The sequence below is a fragment of the Panicum virgatum genome, chromosome 1K, assembly GCF_016808335.1.
Source record: "Panicum virgatum strain AP13 chromosome 1K, P.virgatum_v5, whole genome shotgun sequence".
Lineage (NCBI taxonomy): Eukaryota > Viridiplantae > Streptophyta > Magnoliopsida > Poales > Poaceae > Panicum > Panicum virgatum.
The window spans coordinates 36,581,341-36,601,939 of NC_053136.1; the positions used below are offsets into that span (position 1 = coordinate 36,581,341).

General features: G+C 46.6%; 3 protein-coding genes, 1 long non-coding RNA gene and 1 pseudogene across 12 annotated transcripts; 1 reads left to right on the top strand and 4 right to left on the bottom strand.

The window, feature by feature from the left end:
• Positions 1-892: 892 nt before the first annotated feature.
• Positions 893-6,691, bottom strand: LOC120705499. Of its 8 annotated transcripts, XM_039989905.1 has the most exons (13): positions 6,525-6,691; positions 6,243-6,392; positions 5,624-5,710; positions 5,059-5,534; positions 4,640-4,959; positions 2,284-2,332; positions 1,986-2,078; positions 1,869-1,900; positions 1,668-1,760; positions 1,514-1,586; positions 1,334-1,435; positions 1,181-1,218; positions 893-1,089 (listed from the first exon to the last, which is right to left on the bottom strand). In XM_039989905.1, the coding sequence occupies exons 5-13, from the start codon at positions 4,648-4,650 to the stop codon at positions 1,074-1,076; spliced, it is 507 nt and encodes a 168-aa protein (XP_039845839.1). In that variant the 5' UTR covers positions 4,651-4,959; positions 5,059-5,534; positions 5,624-5,710; positions 6,243-6,392; positions 6,525-6,691; the 3' UTR covers positions 893-1,073. The 8 variants fall into 8 exon arrangements, 6 of the variants coding, with proteins under 6 accessions (XP_039845839.1, XP_039845831.1, XP_039845823.1 ...); XM_039989897.1 differs by having other exon boundaries at positions 1,514-1,760; XM_039989889.1 differs by having other exon boundaries at positions 1,668-1,900.
• A 2,525-nt stretch (positions 6,692-9,216) lies between these two features.
• Positions 9,217-10,095, bottom strand: LOC120705532 (formin-like protein 18). Its single transcript, XM_039989924.1, has one exon. It carries the CDS (start codon positions 10,009-10,011, stop codon positions 9,511-9,513), a length of 501 nt encoding a protein of 166 aa, XP_039845858.1. The 5' UTR covers positions 10,012-10,095; the 3' UTR covers positions 9,217-9,510.
• Positions 10,096-11,569: 1,474 nt separating this feature from the next.
• Positions 11,570-12,839, bottom strand: LOC120705541. The gene is made up of 2 exons (XR_005687993.1): positions 12,298-12,839; positions 11,570-12,211 (listed from the first exon to the last, which is right to left on the bottom strand). It is a non-coding gene; the product is annotated as an uncharacterized LOC120705541 (long non-coding RNA).
• A 1,648-nt stretch (positions 12,840-14,487) lies between these two features.
• LOC120705548 lies at positions 14,488-17,493 on the top strand (annotated as a pseudogene).
• Positions 17,494-17,721: 228 nt separating this feature from the next.
• On the bottom strand, positions 17,722-20,351 carry LOC120705552 (probable protein kinase At2g41970). 2 transcript variants are annotated; one of them, XM_039989957.1, is made up of 8 exons: positions 20,069-20,351; positions 19,640-19,820; positions 19,273-19,526; positions 19,049-19,175; positions 18,669-18,942; positions 18,412-18,544; positions 18,233-18,319; positions 17,722-18,127 (listed from the first exon to the last, which is right to left on the bottom strand). In XM_039989957.1, the coding sequence occupies exons 2-8, from the start codon at positions 19,722-19,724 to the stop codon at positions 17,996-17,998; spliced, it is 1,092 nt and encodes a 363-aa protein (XP_039845891.1). In that variant the 5' UTR covers positions 19,725-19,820; positions 20,069-20,351; the 3' UTR covers positions 17,722-17,995. The 2 variants fall into 2 exon arrangements, with proteins under 2 accessions (XP_039845891.1, XP_039845898.1); XM_039989964.1 differs by having other exon boundaries at positions 19,640-19,823.
• Positions 20,352-20,599: the final 248 nt, after the last annotated feature.

Here is a 20,599-nt window from a genome sequence, read left to right on the forward strand (position 1 = left end):
AAACACCTTTATGGGGTAAAACTGTTGGGGGGAAATGATTGGAATAAAACATTTGCCTTGGGGCAAATTTACCCCTCCACATCCAAACACGGCCAATATGCATCAGATCAGCGTTGGTGACTCAATTTGAGTGTTTTTCTAGAAAGAATAAAAAAACTAAGTGGACAATCACACAACTATTCAGGGGTCATTTGGGCTTTTGGGAGAACTCTTCCAAAACGGCTTCACCAGTAAAGTTGAAGCCGACGAAGGATAAAAATAACTTCACTTGGCTTTTATTTTTTCTTTTAAAAAAATTCTAGTTTACTTTTACCTAGTTTACAAAACTGCTTGACACTACAGTATTCCGATTTGCTCAAAACAGATGAAACCAAAGCCACTAAAAGGCCACCTAAACGGGCCCTCAGTACAATGTCACACAAGCAAATAATGCACACGCAATGCCTTCCAGGTCTTGCTAGTTTACGGTCGCCCGTGAGAAGCAAGCGCGTACGGTCGATTCTCCGACAGGAATATGTTTCTGTTTTTGGAAAGCGAGCGCGCGACATTAATTTTGCTTCTCTTTTGACGCTGGCGACGCACGCGGGGGCGACGCGCACCCACCCCGCGAATCCAGCTTTCAAGCGGCCCCACATGAAATCATTTTCCTTCTCTTTTAGGACTTCGCGCCTAAAAATTTTCTTTTAGCAAGCCAATCAATTTTCGGGATCGTGGGATATCGGGTGTAATATGGGGTGGGGGGTTGACATAAAACCAAGTTTTATTTACTTTTTTAAGGAAAAAATGAAAGAAAAAAGGGAATAGACAATTCAATGAAAAAAATAAATTTAACAAGATAAAAAATGAATACAAAGAATAATTTGATAGAATAATTTTAAAAGGGGAATAAAAATGAATGAAAATATTTCGACAGAATAATTTTTTATAACGCAAAATTTGTGATACTACAACTCCATCAGTGAAAAATATTACACCCCACGATTCAAAAACAAACAACAAAAAAGTACATTAATTAGTATAGCTGACATTTTCTCCTCGTTTTTTTTACTGCCGTAAATCTCTTCACCAGATTTTTACTTTTTGCTTATCCTGTGAAGAAAAAAATGAACAAAACAAAACATACAATAATTAAAATTTGTAAGAAAAAATTTCTGGATATTTAGAGTAAAAAAATTGTTACCTTTTAGTCCTGCATTTGTAATTGTCAACTTCAATTCTCTGTTTAAAAAAAAGCAGATAAAAAAGATATGAATCCAAACTGTTCGGCACTGGAGTAAAAAATTAAATTTAAAAAAGTTTTGGACTATACTATTTTTTAAAAAATCACACTTACATGTTGTTGAGCGATATACTTTATTTTTGGCAAGATCAATTCGTTCTCCTCGTGAGTGCATAGATAATATGTTATAGATTCACGCAGTACCTTTGCATGCTCCTGTTTTTTTCGCGCAAGAATGCAATGGTTAGAACATTTGTCATATAAAGTGACCTCTGTCAAAAAGGAAAAACTAACCTCTTTGAAGTGGAAATGTGTCTTGCCATCGTAGGATAAAAGAAGTTTTAAAACAAAGACACCGCTGTCATTGCTGATAAAAAATATACGAATGATGTAAAGAACAGAAAAATATACCAGTGATGTAGGATGAGAGGGAATTAGAAAACTCAGCTGATTGATCTGGTTAGATACACTTCCAAAAACAGTTGGCATGTCATATATATCGAGCCTTGAAGATTTTGAATGAACTGCTTTAAACACTTTCCTGAACTTGCAAATAACATTAAAGGCATCGGATTGTATTATATCTATGTTCTTGAATGGGCATATGACTTCAAATCTTTTGTCTCTGAAATTGGCTACAAGAAGATACCAGAAGCTATACTTCCTTAAAGGCACAAGCACCTGTTAAAAAAAAGAAAAAAAAACTATAAGAGCTGGCATAAAAGAAGGGATAAAAAATGAAGAATGAAATAGTATTTGTTCTCACCAAGTCTGCATTGTCTAGTCTGAATCCTATTTTCTTCTCTGAAAGACTAACTGCTATCTCAGTTGGTATTGAATCAGTGTCTTGTAGCATGACCTGCACATAAATTATAGAAAAAAAATGGCCAGGGGGATGTTCAGAAAAATATATACAGAGATAAAAAACGGGGAAAAAGGAACACATGCTAGGTAGATACAGTAACAGGTGAATGTAAAAAATAGCAAACACAATTAATTTAGATGTCTTTTGGCCTGAAGAAAAGGAAACCTGAATTTTATTTGGCGTGAAGTATGTAACCTACCAGATGAAGCAAAATTGACTTGATACATAAAAAACAGCAGGCAAAGTCCCTAAACAAGTTTAGAAACGCTCATGTCATTTATCAAACTAAACAGATCATGTCATTTGTAGGCTAACTAAGATGACTTTGCATAACTGATAAAATGTATTCAAGAAAAGAAAATGTAATTGACAATCGCATAAAGTTAGGTAAGATCATATATCTCTAATAGGAAAGGCATTGCTGAACTCCTGCATATATTTAGGCGATTCCACTTAAAGCAATAAATACAATTCACTACAAACCTAAAAACATACATACAATTCTATTAGTAAGGACATTTGTTTTTTGAGTGTCATGTTGCAAAATTTGTGTGGGGATCAGTAAGGATGGTTTTTGGGATACAACCTCCTTCTAATGTAACTAACATGTTGGGCTCTTGGCTCAGAAGTTTTTCTGTTAAGCTAAGAAAGCAATTACTAGTAGGTGCGGTGGCTCTTTGTTGGGCCATTTGGCTATGCCGAAATGATGCAATTTTCTATCGATCAACTCCTAACTCGTATTTGCAGGTCATCTTCAGGGGGACCTTTTGGGCAAAGGAGATGGTCGCTGCTCTCTAAAAAGGAAGAGATGAATTTCATAACTAAAAATTGTGGAAGAATGGAGGGAGTAATGCTGGAGTTCTTTGCCAAGCAAGGCTGGAATTTTAGAAGAAGAATCGAGTCTTAGCTTCTTTGAAGAGCTAGTTTGTCAGCAGTCCTCTCCTAATCAGTATAGCAGGTCATCCTTAGTATATAGTAAAAACCCATTATACAAAAGTATATGGTCATGGAGTCTAACCCTAAAAAATCCAGAGCACCCTAACTCGTTGGGCCGAGTATGATAGTATGACGTGACTGACCCTAATCAGTTAGGACGAGAATGACAGTATGACATGATTGACCCTAATCAGTATGGCAGGTCATCCTTAGTATATAGTAAAAACCCATTATACAAAAGTATATGCCATGGAGTCGAACCCTAAAAAAATCCAGAGCACCCTAACTCGTTGGGCCGAGTATGACAGTATGACGTGACTGACCCTAATCAGTTAGGACGAGTATGGCAAGAAGTTAAACGGGATTGACTCTAACCAGTTGGGACGATTGTTTCTTGTTCAAAAAGATTGATTGACGATTGTTTCTTGTTCAAAAAGATTGACCCTAATCAATTAGGACGAGAATGGCAGTATGACATGATTGACCCTAATCAGTATGGCAGGTCATCCTTAGTATATAGTACAAACCCATTATACAAAAGTATATGGTCTTAGTGAAGAACGAAGAAAGACAAAACAAAAAAATGTTGACAAAAATATTGTACCGTTGGATAAAATTGATTGGGCAAAAAAATTTAATGACAAGAAAAATAATTTAAAGTAAACTTTTTGATAGCAAAAAAAGGTGATGACAAAAATTTTGGGTAAAAAATATAATTAAGAGAAAATATTAAGACAAAACTTTTCAAGGAAAACATTTTGAGAACAGGAAACAATTTGGAAAAGATATTTTTCTAAAAAAATAAGTAGAAAAAATATTAGTTGAAAAAAACAAGATGAGAAACAAATAAGGTGGGCAAAAAAATATGTAAAAATTTTGCTCTAGAAAGTTTTAGCGAGTAAACTTTTTTTAAGAAGCATATATTCTCAACAAAAAAAGCAGGACAAAAAAGTTGAGGACAAATTTTATACTAGAAAATTTTAATGAGAAATTTTTTTTGAAAGTAAACATTTTTTTTGAACAAGCATATATTCTCAACAAAAAAACATTGGAAAAAGAGATGATGACAAAACTTTTGAGGTAAAAAATATAATTAATATAAATTTTTTGATTTTATGATTTTGCAGAAAAAATTAGAGAGTGAAAATTTTCAAAGAATAATTTGTGAAAAAAAATTAGAGAGATAGAAAATTTTGAAAGAAAAATTTTCAAGAGGTAAGATAAAAATATTGTATACTTTTTTGTGGAAAAGAATGATAAAAATGTTGACAATTGTTTACTACAGATGTTATTTGACAAACTGTGAAACCAGGTTGACAATCGTCTCGAACCTGTTGTGTTTTATATGCTCAGTTTTATGTCCCTGGATCCAGACCTTGAGCAAGTATTCATAGAAGCTGAACCATAAATGGCAGTTAAAAAAAATCCCTCTGGACCTTGAGCAAGTATTCATAGAAGCTAAGGTCCGCAATTGAAAACTTAGCAATGATATAACAGCAGAGAAAATATTTGTTTAAGATTTGCAGCTGTATTAGTCTACCAGCTATATGCCAAAACGGAGCACCACAATCTCAGGAAGAAAATATTTGTTTGGATGAAAAAAGTATGAACAACATTACCTATCTCCCATAGCACCAAATGTGATACACCAAAACTGACCTGAACACAAGACCTTGTGGCAGTATGCCCTAGTCACCCATTTGTTGATATGCTTAACAAAGAAAGATTGAATAGCACCATTTTTTACTCTCTTGATATATTCCAGGTAATTTGTATGAACTACACCGATGACATGATTGAACTTGTCAGTCCAACGCTTTCCATGATGATACCAGTTGAGATGCTCAGGTTCTTCTAAAATTGCTATATCTGCTTCTTTTGAGGAGATAAACTGGGAAGTACCCCCAGCAGGAATAATGCTGCGGCGCTCTTTCGAGAACTGTGGAAATAACATCTTGTGAGCCATGGAAATGTCAGGGAAAGCTGAGTACTAGGATTCAGGATATAAACAACAGGGCCACAAAGATTGGGTGTTTACCTTGCCAGGGTAGAAGGATATCTTAAAATCTGCTTGGAAGCCAAACCTTTCCTGCAGCCAGTTCCTTATATAAGTTTCTTGCTCTTCTGGCGAACTGAAGGTGATGTTATTTGGGTAAACCAATTCTTGGTCTGACTTGGACAGCCAAGGAACCACCAACGTCACTTTTTGCTTCGCACTCCTTGCTAGATATGCAGCACGAAACAATGGATTGATTTATGTCCCCGTCATCCATGGAAGACTTGCTGTGGTGACAATAGCAACATGTCGTCTGTTGTCTGAGATCTTGTATTATGCAGGGTCATTCCAAAAACCTTCATCTTTGTGATAGCCAGTACTTTCTAACACCCTAGCTATTCTTAGATCAAGCTCCTCAGTTATGTTCTCAGCTAAGGTTCTATCCTCTAAAAGGGGATGATACATGAGCCTACCATTTCGTTTACTATATAACACCTGTACCAGTTTGTCACATAGATCTGCACCACAACATTGTAAAACTGAAATGGTCAGCGACAGGAACCACGACTCAGCTCCCAGAGTGCAGACCAACAATAATGTATTATACCTCTTTGTATGCCAAGTTGATCTAAAATGGTCCATATTGCCGTACTAGATATGCCAGAATTTCAGTCAGATCCAGGGGTGGGACTTCCTACATCATATTCCAGCATCCATTTTAGAATAGAAAAAACACACTCTAAGCAATAAGCAATCAGATCAACTAGCAACACAAATTCCATTATCAGATAATAATCAAAAGCCCTAAGAAAAGTTAGATTTTATAAAAGCTCAACTTGTACTGAAAAAATAAAGAACTCACTGTCTATGAATTTGAAAGGATTGTATTTACAACAGTATTTGGCTGCATTGGCATCTAAATCGAAAAATATTTGCAAGTTAATTATGCCAACCCTGCTTAGCAAGCATCAATACTTCCTCTGACCTCATTATTTTTTGGAACAGGTTACCTTTCAACGAAATTATATCTTCAGACTAATCAAGGTATATCTCGTATAAGCTAGCAGTTTGCAAAATTTATATAGAACTGTGCATGTTGAATTAAGACTACAGCACAAAAAGTACAAAGGAAAATGTATCCAAAAGAAATGCTAGCTTAGGATACATAGCAAATCTTTACCAACACACAGACACCCAACCAAAATTTTTCTGCCGTCAATCTCTACCTGCAGCCAAAAATTTGCTACCACCCTTCTCAACCAAAATGCAACTGCAGCCAGTGGTTGGGGGTATAAATACATGTAGCAACCGCGAATCAGCTTAGGATACCCCAGTAAACACAACCCAGCTCCCCACCCAGCCTCCGAAATGAAACCCTAAAATGGAAAAACATCAAAATAGAAGTTGAATCAGCTTGAATCGCGCGCAGGAGGAGCAGATAACACCAGCCAAGAGAAGACCTAGGCGGGAAAATCTCATCTAGTTGGTCTGATAGGCACGGGGCTTACCTCTGAAAACAGCGAGTATCCCTGATGTTGCGCTGCCGACAAGGAGCGCAGGTCGGGCGCTGATTCGCCACCATGGACCTCGGCCCCATGGAGCCCGTTGCCGCCACCGCCGCTTGAGGAGCTCAGCCCCAGGGGAGCCCGCTGCCGCCGTCGCCGCTCGCGAAGGTCTGCCCTGTTGGAACCGGGCCGCCGACGCACAGCGTGCCCGCCACACACCCCAGGCCGTCGGGCCGCGACATACGCGCCCGAACACATAGCAGCGGGTCTTAGGTCTGTTGGGCCACCACTCCCCCCAAAAAGCTAGCCCGGTTCCAACAATTGGTATCAAGAGCTTGGTTGAGGGGAGGGGAGGCGGCCAAGCTGCGCGGCGGCCGGCGGAGCCGTGGGCTGCGTCACGCATCAGGGCGCGGGCGCAACGTGCTGCGAGGTTGCCAGTGGCGGCGCGTGGGCGCTGACGCAGGCGAGGCGCACGGTGTGAGGCGGCTTGGAGGGCCGCAACATGGCGCACATGTGATGCTCGACGCGGCTGCAGCACGCGCGCCAGCCAGCGGTGTGCGCGGCCGGAGAAGCAGCGGTGGTTCAGTGCAGCGGCGAAGAGCGCGCTGGCGGCGGCAAGGCGAGGTCGCCGGGCCATGTGTCGGCCTGTGCGTAGTCGCCAATGGTGACACTGCGGCAGTGGATCGTGTGTCGATCCTGCAGGGCATGATATGCTCGACGGAGTGTGTCGCCGGAGCCGAAGAAGTCGGCGTGTGTCGCCGGAGACGTAGACGACGGCGTGTGCCGACGTCAGGCGTGTGTCGCCGGCGTCGATAGAGCTCGGCGTGTGTCGCGGGCAGAGAAGAAGACGGCGTGTGTCGCCGAGGAAGAAGGAGGCTGTGGTCGCGTCACGTCGAGAGGCTGTAGCGGCGGCCGTGGCGACGTCGACGAAGAGCTAGCTGGCGCTGCTGTGAATCGCCTGACGTCGATAGAGCTCGGCGTGTGTCGCGGGCAGAGAAGAAGACGGCGTGTGTCGCCGAGGAAGGAGGCTGTGGTCGCGACACGTCGAGAGGCTGTAGCGGCGGCCGTGGCGACGTCGACGAAGAGCTAGCTGGCGCTGCTGTGAAGATCGTCTTCACCATGTCGTGTTTAGGGGGAGTTTGTTAGGAATAAACACGCCATGGTGTGCAGCGTGGGTCGCGTGTGTGTTCTGTTGTGCCTGCAGGCTAGCTGCGGCAAGGTTGAGTCAGGGCCGGTGCGTGCGGAGGATAGCTCCGCCGTGGCTTTGCAGTTTGCGTCGTGTATGCGCGTCACGTACGTCCAGCTCGTGTACGTGTGCGTGTGTTAGTTTGGATAGAGTCTAGGCTGTAGGATGGAGTGGTGTGCGTGGTTGCCGGTTCGCACGGAGAAGCCGTGATGCCCGGAAGGAGCGAGAGGCTCTCGGGTGCTGCTGAGCGAAACCTCCACGTCCGCCCTTCGTGCCATGATCCGCACGTCTCGCTCAGCAGCACCCGAGAGCCTCTCGCTCCTTCCGGGCATCACGGCTTCTCCGTGCGAACCGGCAACCACGCACACCACTCCATCCTACAGCCTAGACTCTATCCAAACTAACACATGCACACGTACACGAGCTGGACGTACGTGACGCGCATACACGACGCAAACTGCAAAGCCACGGCGGAGCTATCCTCCGCACGCACCGGCCCTGACTCAACCTTGCCGCAGCTAGCCTGCAGGCACAACAGAACACACACGCGACCCACGCTGCACACCATGGCGTGTTTATTCCTAACAAACTCCCCCTAAACACGACATGTATAAACACGCCATGGTGTGCAGCGTGGGTCGCGTGTGTGTTCTGTTGTGCCTGCAGGCTAGCTGCGGCAAGGTTGAGTCAGGGCCGGTGCGTGCGGAGGATAGCTCCGCCGTGGCTTTGCAGTTTGCATCGTGTATGCGCGTCACGTACGTCTAGCTCGTGTACGTGTGCGTGTGTTAGTTTGGATAGAGTCTAGGCTGTAGGATGGAGTGGTGTGCGTGGTTGCCGGTTCGCACGGAGAAGCCGTGATGCCCGGAAGGAGCGAGAGGCTCTCGGGTGCTGCTGAGCGAGACGTGCGGATCATGGCACGAAGGGCAGACGTGGAGGTTTCGCTCCCGGCAGTCCGTGGCCTATTTGTAGCCCCTGTGCTCCATTGTTCCTGGTGCCAAGTCCAGTGAATAAAGTCGCCAACATACAGGCCGTTCGTCGGCCGGGGCGTTCATCGCCATTGCTGCTCTGAGTTCGTGCTCAAGTTCAGTTCTTGAGAGCGAGAGAGATAGAGAGTTCCTGGGCAAAGCCAACATGCCCCAGGGAGTTCCGCCGCCGCACAACTGATTCGCCACCATGGAGCCTGGCCCCATGGAGCTTCAGCAGCTACAACGTCGCCGCGCCGTGCCTACCCGCCGCCGACGCGCCGCGCCGCGCCGCGCCTCCCTGCTGCCGGTCTTCCGCGCCGCGCGCCAAGGGGGGCGGAGCTCCCACGACCGGATCCGGATCTGAGAGAAAAAGAAAGAGAGAGAAGGGAACAGGATTTGGGAAAGGGAAAGAGAGCGCTGGGTTGGGAGGGGTATTCACGTGGGTGTGGGCTCCCCCACGTGGGTCAGCGCGTCGACCGCGAGTTCGCGTGTGGACGGTCGATCGGAAAACCAGCATTGCGATGCCTTCCTGCCGATGCCACACTGAGAATAGAAGATGCTAAACTTCAAGCAGCCATTAGATTTGTAGGTATATATTCTCCAGTCTCCACCACCACTCTCACCAAAAAAAAAGAAAAAAAATCGAAGCTACGAGGAGGTTTGCGGGACAAAAACAACTCAGTTCATCTTCCTGTACATCTCAGCACACTTACGTGTCTCGCCGGGCAAGGACGGCGAGCTGTACAGAAGCCGCCGGGCGCCGCCGGACAGTACAGTGGACACAAAGAACCTAGCAAGTGATGTACAGTAGACACAACGCCGCGGGCGCCTCAGCCGGTTACGCGGCCGTCGGCGACGACGCAGCGGCCGCCTCTGCCAGCTCCTGCTCCTCGGCCTTGCCCGCGGCCGCCGCACGGCGCAGCTGCCGCGCGCGCGCGCACAGGAACGCGCCGAGCGCCACCTGCATTGCGACGGCCACGCCGGTGAGCGCGATCCCGAACCTCTCGCCGAAGTTGAGCCGCTGCCACGCCGACTTTTCGGCCGGAGAGCCCGCACGAGGAGGGGGACGGCGCGCGCCCGGGAGTCCCGGCAGCAACGGGGAGCGGGGCTCGCCGCTCCCGGGCGCGGCGTGCTGCTGCTGCTGCTGGCGCGGCGGGGGCGGGAGGTGGAGCGGCGCCGGGGCCGGGGCTGGGGCTGGGGCCGGGGACGGCGAGCCTGCCGCGGCGCCGGTCAGGGGGAGCAAGGAGAGGAGCAGCTGGGCGAGGAGGGCGGTGGCGGCTGCAGCGGCGACGGTCAGGGCCCGGCGGGCGCGCGGGGATTCGCTTCCTCGCGGCGCCATGGGGGAGGCATCGGCTGGGCTGGAGCTGGAGGCCGCCTGGGCGCTCTTGGGGAGAGCAGAACATTGGCCCGCGTAGAGTTATGAGCAGCGCGACACGGTTCTGGTTTCCAGCCAGCTTGTGGCGCGCGGCGGCCGTCGCCGTCGCCGTCTCCATCGTCCCGCCCGACGCGCCGTGTGGGGATTGGGGAAGCCCTGCGCTGTCCTCGCCGTGCTGGTCCGGGGGAATGAATGGCTGCCGCCGCGCTGGCGGGTTTGCCCTCCCTGTCCTGAACTCCTGATGTCGACATGCCCTCCTGCTGACGGAGCCCTCAGTCCCGTTGGCGCTGCTGCTGGGCTGCTGCTTCCAACGGCCCAAATTTATGGCAGTAGAGAACGGATGCTGAAAGGCGTTAGGGCAGTCCCAACTCAGACTCTATCATAGAGTCTAAATCTCCTATTTATTGTGTTTTGTTGATATAACAGTATATTTATGGAAGAGAGAGAAATCAAGACTCCATGTCTTATTTAGACTTCAAGTCTTCACGTAAATCAAGAATGAATGTGAGAGAGACAAGTGGACCATATAAACCAAAGTAACACACTTTGCATTAGGAAATATAGTTTCTTGTGATGGAGTCTTTGAGGTTTAGACTCTACGAGTGTAGTCTGCATTGGAATTGCCCTTAGAGCAGTTTCGGGCGCTGCTGGGGTCTAGGGTGACCGCAGCAGACCTGTCATGTTAGGCTCTCATCCCAGATTTTCTGTTTTGAGTTTAAATTGGTCTAATAAACTGACCTATATATTTAATATAGTCAAATTTATTTCAGAATAAAACTTTTTATTTCAGAACAATTTTTTAATTGTTCCAGCAATACAAAAAAATCTGTTCGAGAACAAATAAAATTGTTCCGAAATAAAAATATACCGCTAGTCGCCCAAGAGACTCCTAATATTTTGGGGAATTTCGAGTGCTTTGAAGCCTTTCTGTATTTATACGCCGAAGACGAGGGTGCTTTGAAGCACTACGTTAAGACTTGTTTAGCTCGCGAAATTTTTTGGATTTTGATACTGTCGCACTTTTGGTGTTATTTGACAATTAATGTCTAATTATAAACTAATTAGACTTAAAAAATTTGTCCCGTCGTTAGTTAAACTGTGTAATGAGTTATTTTTCAACTACATTTAATGTTTCATGCATATGTTCAAAGATTCGATGTGATAGATGTTGTAGAAATTTTTTTGGAACTAAACGTGACCTTAGTTATGCAGCTTGATTTTGCATCAGATGCTTCAAGTAAAATAATTTTTTTTCTCCACTGCCATGGTAGAAAACGGTAGGGGACGAGAACAGTCGGCAGGAAAGGATGTTTTTTTAGGTAGGACTTGTCATGCTTAGCACACGTTTTTGTTCTAGATGGCACCTGGATGATGTGTCCAACTTTAGCAGTACCTCGTGATTTGTAGACTGGTGCTGCTCTTAGCAAGCTTCCACACTGGTCTAAACCAGTGGCGGACCCAGAAATTGAAACTAGGGTAGTCCTGGCGAAAAAATTTCAAAATGCAATCCGGTATAATCTAATAGCACTTCGGTAACAATACGGTATATAACGATCAAATTTACAATAACATAAGTAAAAAAGGTCCCTTAATACATTGAATTCAACAAATTAGTTGAGAACTCGAATAACTTACAATATAAAATGTTGCAACATCAATAAAATGATGGATTAATGAAATCACAATGGCTTCATGTTTCTGAGGGAGCCTTATCTCTTTTGTATTGTGACTATGGGTTTAGCATATGCAATCATTAAGTCCTTGCAAAGTAAGAATATGCCAGTATGACTGTTTTTTGTAGGAAATAGGCATCTATGTTCTGAATTGATGGTAAGGGGTGGATAAAACTTGAAGGAAAGTTCAATTATTAATGCAGAAAACCTCTGCAAGATCATTAGTTTCTAGTTTTTACTTTATGGCCAACCACTTCTACCTTCGAAAGAGAATCCCTATGTCCTGGTAGCCAAATATTTGTATCATATGACCTATGATTTTTCTTTGGAAAAGTACAGACCTCTGAAGACAAATCCACTTGAACTCTTTGTTCTGTATACGCATACTGAAGCAGCATTTTGGAACCAATTAGTGAGAACTGAGAACTTAAATTCTTACGGTCTTATCTGCTGGGTTTGGATGCCGCCGCCCGCCGCGAAGCCAAATTCCCCTGCACACGAGAAACAGACTTTCAGACTTCACTACACCTGTGATAGAAACCAAGGGAGAAATAAAAGCGGGGGATTGGAAGCGCACCGCACGGACCTGGTCGCCCCGCCGCAGCAACGAGCTATCTCCCCGCCGCTGCCGAAACGGCAAAGCCGCTCCAATGCCAGCAAAGCTCTGAGCGCGCTAGCCTTGCCTCAGGCAGATCCGAGACCAGCGGACCCCACTGGCGCTGCGGCGGCGAAAGGCGCGGCGCGTAACGACGAGGCGGCCGCGGCGCGAGGCGGAGGCACACCGCACGCCCGCACGGCCGTGTGCCCAGCCCAGGCACGGCGCCGGCGGGATGAGACCGGGGGACGGGGGTCGGGGGGCGGGGAGTGGCGGGCGGCGGCGGCCTGCGGGCGCTGGGCGCGGGTGGCGGCGGGGCACAGGGTCGGGGTCGCGGGGAGGGGAACGAACGGGAGTCTGGGACTGGAAGGGTTTGGGCTGACCGGCTGAGGGAGATGGACTGATGGAGAGTTGGCGAGTTATTGGGCTTGGGCCAAATGCGGACAATGTTTTGAAGCTCTAAAAAATTTTTGGGCCAAAATTTTGGGTAGTCCTGGGCCTACCCGGACTACCCATTGGGCCCGCCACTGGTCTAAACAAGCCGTTAACAAACTAAAGGAGATGATATACTCCCTCTATTTTTATTTACATGTCATATTAGATTTATATTAAGTCAAATTTGACTAATTTTAATCAAATATAGAAAAATATAGCAATAACTATACTATTCAATATATGGACCATTAATATATATTTTAGAGTAGATTTGATGGGATAAATTTGGTATTATAAATACTATTACTTTTTTCTATAAATTGTTTACTAACTTTAATTTAGGAAAAACTTAATATAACATAGCATGTAATAAAAACAAACAGTGAGAGTGTAGCAAACAACTACTTGCGACCCAATTCCGTTTCTAGAATGGAGTTAACACGAATATTGTTTCATGCTTCAAGTTGATTGGACAGATGCAGTCACTCTTCAATTTCTCGGACAGATGCTATCATGTCGCAGATTGGCCGCAACAAGCCAACAACACATGTCGGTAGATCCATTTGAACATATATATACATGTTGTCTAGAATTAATGCAACAAAATTAAGATAACTATAGTTTTTCAAAAAGAAAAAAAGACTTATTTACCTTCTTGAACTATAGGTCAAGTTTATGTTTCCACTTTAAACTCGAAAATCGGGTATTTTGCCTCCTCGAACTCGCGAAACCGGACATATGATCTCCTGGGTGTTTTTTTCATAGTGGTTTCCCTCTTTTTCTTTTATATTTTTTGGATAAATTATTGGAAAATTATAGTAAACTACAAAAAAATATTAAGTGGAAAATAAAATTTTGTTGGACTCCACATGAGTCGGTCAATGCAATAAACATATGATATGATATAATTTTTTATATATATTTTTATATATTTAATTCATATCTATATTTTTCGTCATCCAATTATAGTGAAATTTTATGGTGGTCTAATAATTAAATGATCGAGCTGTAGTAAAAATTTCATGTTCATTGGATCATGTATGCCTGAATTATAGATTTAGGAGTTTAATTCGAAGCTATACCAGACTCTTCAGTTTGTCAAGAATAAATGATTCATCAATGATCATGAAATTTCTACTGCAACTTAAGAATATAGTTATTAGCTCACTATAAAAATTTCACTATAATTGGACAAAGGAAGACGATATGAATTAATTACAAAAAATTATATATTTAAAAATAAAAATTTAATTTTTTAATAATTATATCATATAATATGTTTAATGCATAGATCTACTCTTGTGGAGTCCAACAAAACTTAATTTTTTTAATGATTTTTTATGATTTACTATAATTTTTCAAATATTCATCCAAGATAAACATAAAAGAAAAAAAACCACCTAAAAAGGTTATATATCCACTTTTGCAAGTTAGGGAGGCAAAATATCTAGTTTTTGAGTTAAAATGGGAAACGTAAACTTGGCCCATAGTTTAGGGAAGTAAATATGACTTTTTTTTTCAAAAACTATATTTGAGCAAGTGCAGGCCCAATTTTGGATGAAAAATGGCATAGCTTCCAAGCCCATCGTCTGATCTGCGGGCCTTGGGCTGCCGAAATTCAGCCTAAGACCATGGGCCCTTCTGAAACTAAAGCCTACTAACACTATCTAATAAGGCCCATAACACGTACTGACGACCAGTCCTCCTCTTTGGAGCTGGAGAGCTCGCAACGCACTGACCTTATCGTCGCCGCTGCGCTTCCGCGTCGCCCGACACCGATGGCCGCCGCCGAGCCCCCGCCCGCCGCCCCGCCGTCCCCAATGTCCGCTACCCTCCTCACCTTCCCCTCCCCTCGCCGCCCAGGACCCCAGCCCACAGGCCCCCTCACCTCCACCTCGTCCCCCGCGTCGCCGCATCCCCTGCCGCCGCGCCGCGCCGCCTCGGGCACCTCCGCCACCGACCGCCTCCGCGCCCTCGTCCGCCGCGGCGACCTCGACGAGGCGCTCCGCCTCGTCGACTCCCTCGCGGGGCACGACCACCCGCGGCCCGCGCGCGCCGCGGCGGGGCCCTGCGCCGCGCTCATCAAGAGGCTCTGCGCGTCGGGCCGCACCGCCGACGCGCGCCGCGTGCTGGCCGCGTGCGCGCCCGACGTCATTGCCTACAACGCCATGGTGGCGGGCTACTGCGGGGCCGGGCAGCTCGACGCCGCGCGGAGGCTCGTGGTGGCCATGCCCGTGGAGCCCGACGCCTACACCCACAACACGCTCATCCGCGGTCTATGCGGCCGCGGCCGGACCAGCAACGCGCTCGCGGTGCTCGACGATATGCTCCGCCGCGGGTGCGTGCCCGACGTCGTCACCTACACCATCCTGCTCGAGGCCACCTGCAAGAGGAGCGGGTACAGGCAGGCCATGAAGCTCCTCGACGATATGCGCGCCAAGGGGTGCGCCCCGGACCTTGTCACCTACAATGTTGTCCTCAACGGTATCTGTCAGGAAGGCCGGGTTGATGATGCAATGGAATTCTTGAAGAACTTGCCGTCGTATGGGTGTGAACCCAACACAGTTAGCTACAACATTGTGCTGAAGGGCTTATTCACCGCAGAAAGGTGGGAAGACGCCGAGGAGCTCATGGCTGAGATGGCCCAGAAGGGCTGCCCTCCGAATGTGGTAACTTTTAATATGCTCATCAGTTTTTTGTGCCGTAGAGGATTGGTTGAGCCCGCAATGGAAGTGCTTGAGCAGATCCCCAAGTACGGATGCACGCCTAATTCATTGAGTTACAACCCACTTCTTCATGCATTCTGCAAGCAAAAGAAGATGGATCGAGCAATGGCTTTCGTGGATTTAATGGTGTCCAGGGGCTGTTACCCGGATATTGTTTCGTACAACACTCTGCTTACTGCTCTCTGCCGCAATGGGGAAGTAGATGTTGCTATTGAATTGCTTCATCAACTCAAGGACAAAGGCTGTAGCCCGGTTTTGATTAGTTACAACACAGTCATTGATGGCCTTACCAAGGCTGGCAAAACAAAGGAAGCACTAGAACTATTGAATGAAATGATCAGCAAAGGTCTCCAACCGGACATCATTACCTATTCAACAATAGCTTCTGGTCTCTGTAGAGAAGATAGAATTGAGGAGGCGATTGCAACATTTTCTAAAGTGCAAGATATGGGCATAAGGCCCAACGCAGTGCTGTACAATGCTATTCTTCTAGGCCTCTGCAAATGGCGTGAAACGCATAATGCTATTGACCTGTTTGCTTACATGATTTCAAATGGCTGCATGCCAAATGAATCAACTTACACCATATTGCTTGAAGGCTTGGCTTATGAAGGATTGGCAAAGGAGGCAAGAGAATTGCTGGGTGAATTGTGTTCTAGAGGAGTTGTTAATAAGAAATTTATGAAGAAAGGAGCCATTAAAATGCTAGATGGACCTACAACAACTTAGTGATGATCAGTTGGTGTACATAAACATGAGATTATGTGTTTGCGGCTTCACGCATCTTCAGCAGGGGACTTTTTTGACAGTACAATTGAGATATCTTAACTGATGCCAGTTTTTCGTATTAACATGTGAGTGCCTTTTTACAAATTTTCAGCATAAATTCTACTCTATTTTTCCAAAGACTCGAAAACTGCTGGCACAATTTATATTTGTTTCTTGTGCATGTCATCATCTTCGGCATGGTTGGTACCTGTGCAACACTAGAAAGTTGGTTGGCTCATGTTTAAATGCAATTTTAGTAAAAGATATTTCACAATGAGCTACTGGTTGTTACTATGTTCTCAATTGAATAAATACGCATCATCCAGATTTCCTCATGTCCCATGGTGTTTCAGGAACTATGGAAATTAGCCAATAGCCAGAATTGTGATTCAGAACCTCTCTCAGTGTCTGCTCTTCCTGCTTGGAATGGAAGCCATATTGAAATTGTCAGATTCAGCTTCTCTTCCACTGCAACATAGTGACACTGTGTCTGTATCGTTGCATCTCACTGGCATAGAGCAAAACAGCCCTTGATATCTATATTGCACGGTGACAGTTACATGGAGTTTACCTGAACTTTTTCGTTTCTATTGTTGACAGTTACTACCAAGGGAATTGCATGATATGTTTACCTCTGCTGTTGTGATCCAAAGTGGTTAACAAATCACTCCCTCAATAGTCAATCCTGTTGTGTTATGTAGGAGCAACCTTAGTTATGGCATGTATTACTTTTTTTAATTCAATGAAAATTTTCTTTTAACAAGGAAAACCTCGTGTATTTTTATCCTTCCCACCATTCTGCTGACCTGGTTTTACCTTCCTCCTATCGCAGTGCTGAAAATGCCAGTGGGAGACAAATTTCCTGGATTGCTACCTGAAAGTGCACAAACATTGATCCGAAGCTTTTTATTTGGTAGTGTAAACATGAGCCTTGCCATTGGTCACTGATGTGATCTGGCCTCATGTGAAACGTACTAGGGGCACTATGCAAAACTGATGAACTTCTAAGTTTTGAGACCATGCATGTCCACTGGATGCAGTAGTTTTTTCCAGTTGCAGACCAAAGGTTTGGTTTAGGCATACTCAAGTTTTGGAGTTATAGAGTTTGCTCCTTCTGTCTAGTTTCTACTTTGTAAATTGTAATAGCTCCCAGCAGTTATATTATGAAAACCAGCCAATTGGCTCTCGCTCTGATTCAGTTCGTTCTTGTGCCTGGTTATATTTCATCTGGAAACATTGTAAGCTGTCACTCTCCGTCATCACTTAGATGGTGTCATATCAGAGTGTGCGTCGTGCAATGCTTGTCAATTTTTTCAGCAGGGAAGAACAATTGAACATATCAAGTTGTAAGAGTGACAAAACAATTGCGCATATAATTCGCCACACCAGATGGTACTTAGCAGGCTCTTTTTAAGTATTCTGTGTGACAAAGGATTTGGAGGTCTGCACTGGCCAATTTTTCTAACTGGAAACATCATTGACTTACAAAAAATGCACACGTTATGTCACAAACTCACAAGACATACAGAAAAAGGACATGAATTCAGCGTATCAGATTAACATCTTACAAAATTCCCTATATGTAACCTGCAGTACTGGTAGATTAGTATTTCTTTTTACAGAAGCATAGGCGCTGGACTGATGGAGCAAGGATGCATGATTACTGAAACATACATCTGCGATCAGAAGCTGAGGGAAACCGAGTTCATCAGGAATCAGCAATGCGCAGGCTAATACTCTCATCTGATCAATCAGGACTGTGGCGCTGCTGGAGCGGCTGGTTTAGGAGCATTTAGAAGTGGCTGGATCGCCTTCACGACGATGGTCATGTTCGGTCGGAAGTCGGATTCATACTGCACGCACAACGCTGCAACTGCTGCCAACTGAAACATGAAGAACCATCAGTGAGCGCACCCCTGTAGCATATCCGGCACGGCATTATTCCTGGAAACAGATGACCCATTCCTGAGAAGTTTTTTCTTGCGTACCTTTGCGACAGCCTTTGGAGGGTAGTCGTTGTTGAGCTTGGGGTCAACACACTGCTTCACTTTGTCTTCGCTCAACCTTGGAGTGGCCTGCTCACATGATTAGCAAGACATTCAGTCATCAGGAGATTTTCCTTTGTGCGTTTCAAGAAGGGGATGGTGAACAAAAGATATGATATTACCCAAGTAACAAGACTTTGCTGCCCTTTAGGCATGGTGTGATCCACCGGTTTCCTCCCTGTCAGTAGCTCCAAGAGAATCACCCCAAAACTGTAGACGTCGCTCTTCTGGTTGATTTGGCCTGTCATAGCGTACCTGAAGAAGAAGAAAAATGATCCAAACACCAATCTGAGTACAGTAGTAAGGCTGATGCCACAAAAGCAGAGATGAATTATCTGACGCAGCTTGTTAACTAAGCCGATGCTATTCTGCCTCTTACTCTGGGGCATGGTACCCAAACGTCCCTAGCACACGAGTGGAGTGCAACCGGGCAGCGGTGTCGGTCCCCTGGTTGGTCAGGTTGAAATCAGCAATCTTGGAGCTGAACTCGTCGAAGATGAGAACGTTGCTGGACCGGATGTCTCGATGGACGATCGACGGCTGGACTTTCTCGTGGAGGTACTCCAGCCCTCTCGCCGCGCCGTAGGCTATCTTCACTCGCTGCATCCAGTTCAGGACCGGCCCGGGCTCGGCGCCCTGAACTCCTTTCTTCCCTGCAGCAGAACAGTTTTCGTTGCAGTAGCAGCAGATCATCATCAGGGGTCCGAGAGATGGAGTGAACATTGAAGGGGACGGGACGGAACGGCGACATGTACACACCGTGTAGGATGTTATGCAAGGAACCCATGGTGGCAAACTGGTAGGCCAGCATGCGGTTGCCATCCTCCAAGCAGTAGCCCAGGAGCTCGACGAAGTACTCGTTCTTGAGCTTGGAGACCATCGCTATCTACGGCGGCGGCGATGGAGGCAGGCAAACAAGCAGGATTACAGATGACCAGATCAGGGACGATATAATATAGGAAGATGCATGGTGGGGTTGTTACCTGCGCGGCGAAGTCGGAGTCGGAGTCCTGCGAGGCGCTGGGGTCGAGCTTCTTGATGACGGCGGCGCGGCCGTCGCTGAGCGTGGCGTTGTAGACGCGGCCGTAGGAGCCCTCGCCGATGAGGGCGCGGTCGCTGAAGTTGTTGGTGATCTTCTTGAGTTCGTCGAAGGGTATGGTGGGCACGTCGATGCTGACGGGCTTGGCGGGGCCCCCGGGCCTGGGCGCGCCCGGGCCCCTCGGCCCGCCTCTGTTGCCTGCATCATCCATGGACATGGATTCAGAAAGGGGGAGGTGGTGGTCTGGACTCTGGCCAGAGATCAGGGACGCGATCGAGCTCATGGATCGAGGGGAGCTGGGGAGGCCGTACCGGGGCCGTTTGCATTGGGTGGCGGAGCCGCCTGGTTGGCCGGCGGGCCGTAGCTGTCCTCCTCGGCCCCTCCGCAGCAAGACATTTCCTTCTGGTTCCTCTCCTCCTCCTCCTCGCCGGGCCGGACGACGACGATGCGCGGGGTTGATTTGGGGGCGGTCAGCAGATCATGCCGCACGACCTGCTGGATTGTTTTTTGCCCCAACAAGGATATATAGATGACGATCACTACATTCTCTTACTATATGATGAAGAACACAAACTAATTTGATTATCTAACGAACAAGAAAGATCAGCAATGGATTCCTGACAGATGATGATCCTCCTCAGATCGAAAAGGAATTAATAATGCGGGCATGCATGCAAGATCGACGAGGGAAAGAAAAGGCAGATCATATATATTGCATTGCATCGCATTGCATTGCTTACCTCCCCAAAAGCAAGCTCCGGCGGCACCTACGAGCGAGCGAGAAGGGGCTGAGGGCCGGGGGCGCGCGGCGGGAGAACAGCAGCGGCGTGGCGTGGGTGACCGGCCGCGGGGAGGGAGGAGAACGATGCCAGGAGAGATTAGTGGTGACGAGCGGTGGGGGGAGCTCCCTCTTTCCGCGGGAAAGGAGGCGCCCCGCCCGCTTTAACTGCCGGATGGATCGATCGATTGATGGATCGCCTCCCGGGCCACGGGCACGCGCGCGATCCAACAGCTCGTTTCCCCCCCTCCCGCGGCTATTGTCAGTAGGACGGAGGGCACACCGCGCACGAGCGCAATTTGCTATGTATCCTGCCACGAATGAGATCCTATTTTGATCACCAATATAGGTGGCCAAATGAGCCAGGCCCGATGGGCCGGCACGGGCACGGGCTGAAAAAGCACGGCATTGGAACGGCCGGCCCGGCCCGTGGCCCATCGTGCCCGTGCCAGGAACAGCCCAATAGCCGTGCCGTGCCTGGGCCTCTATATCG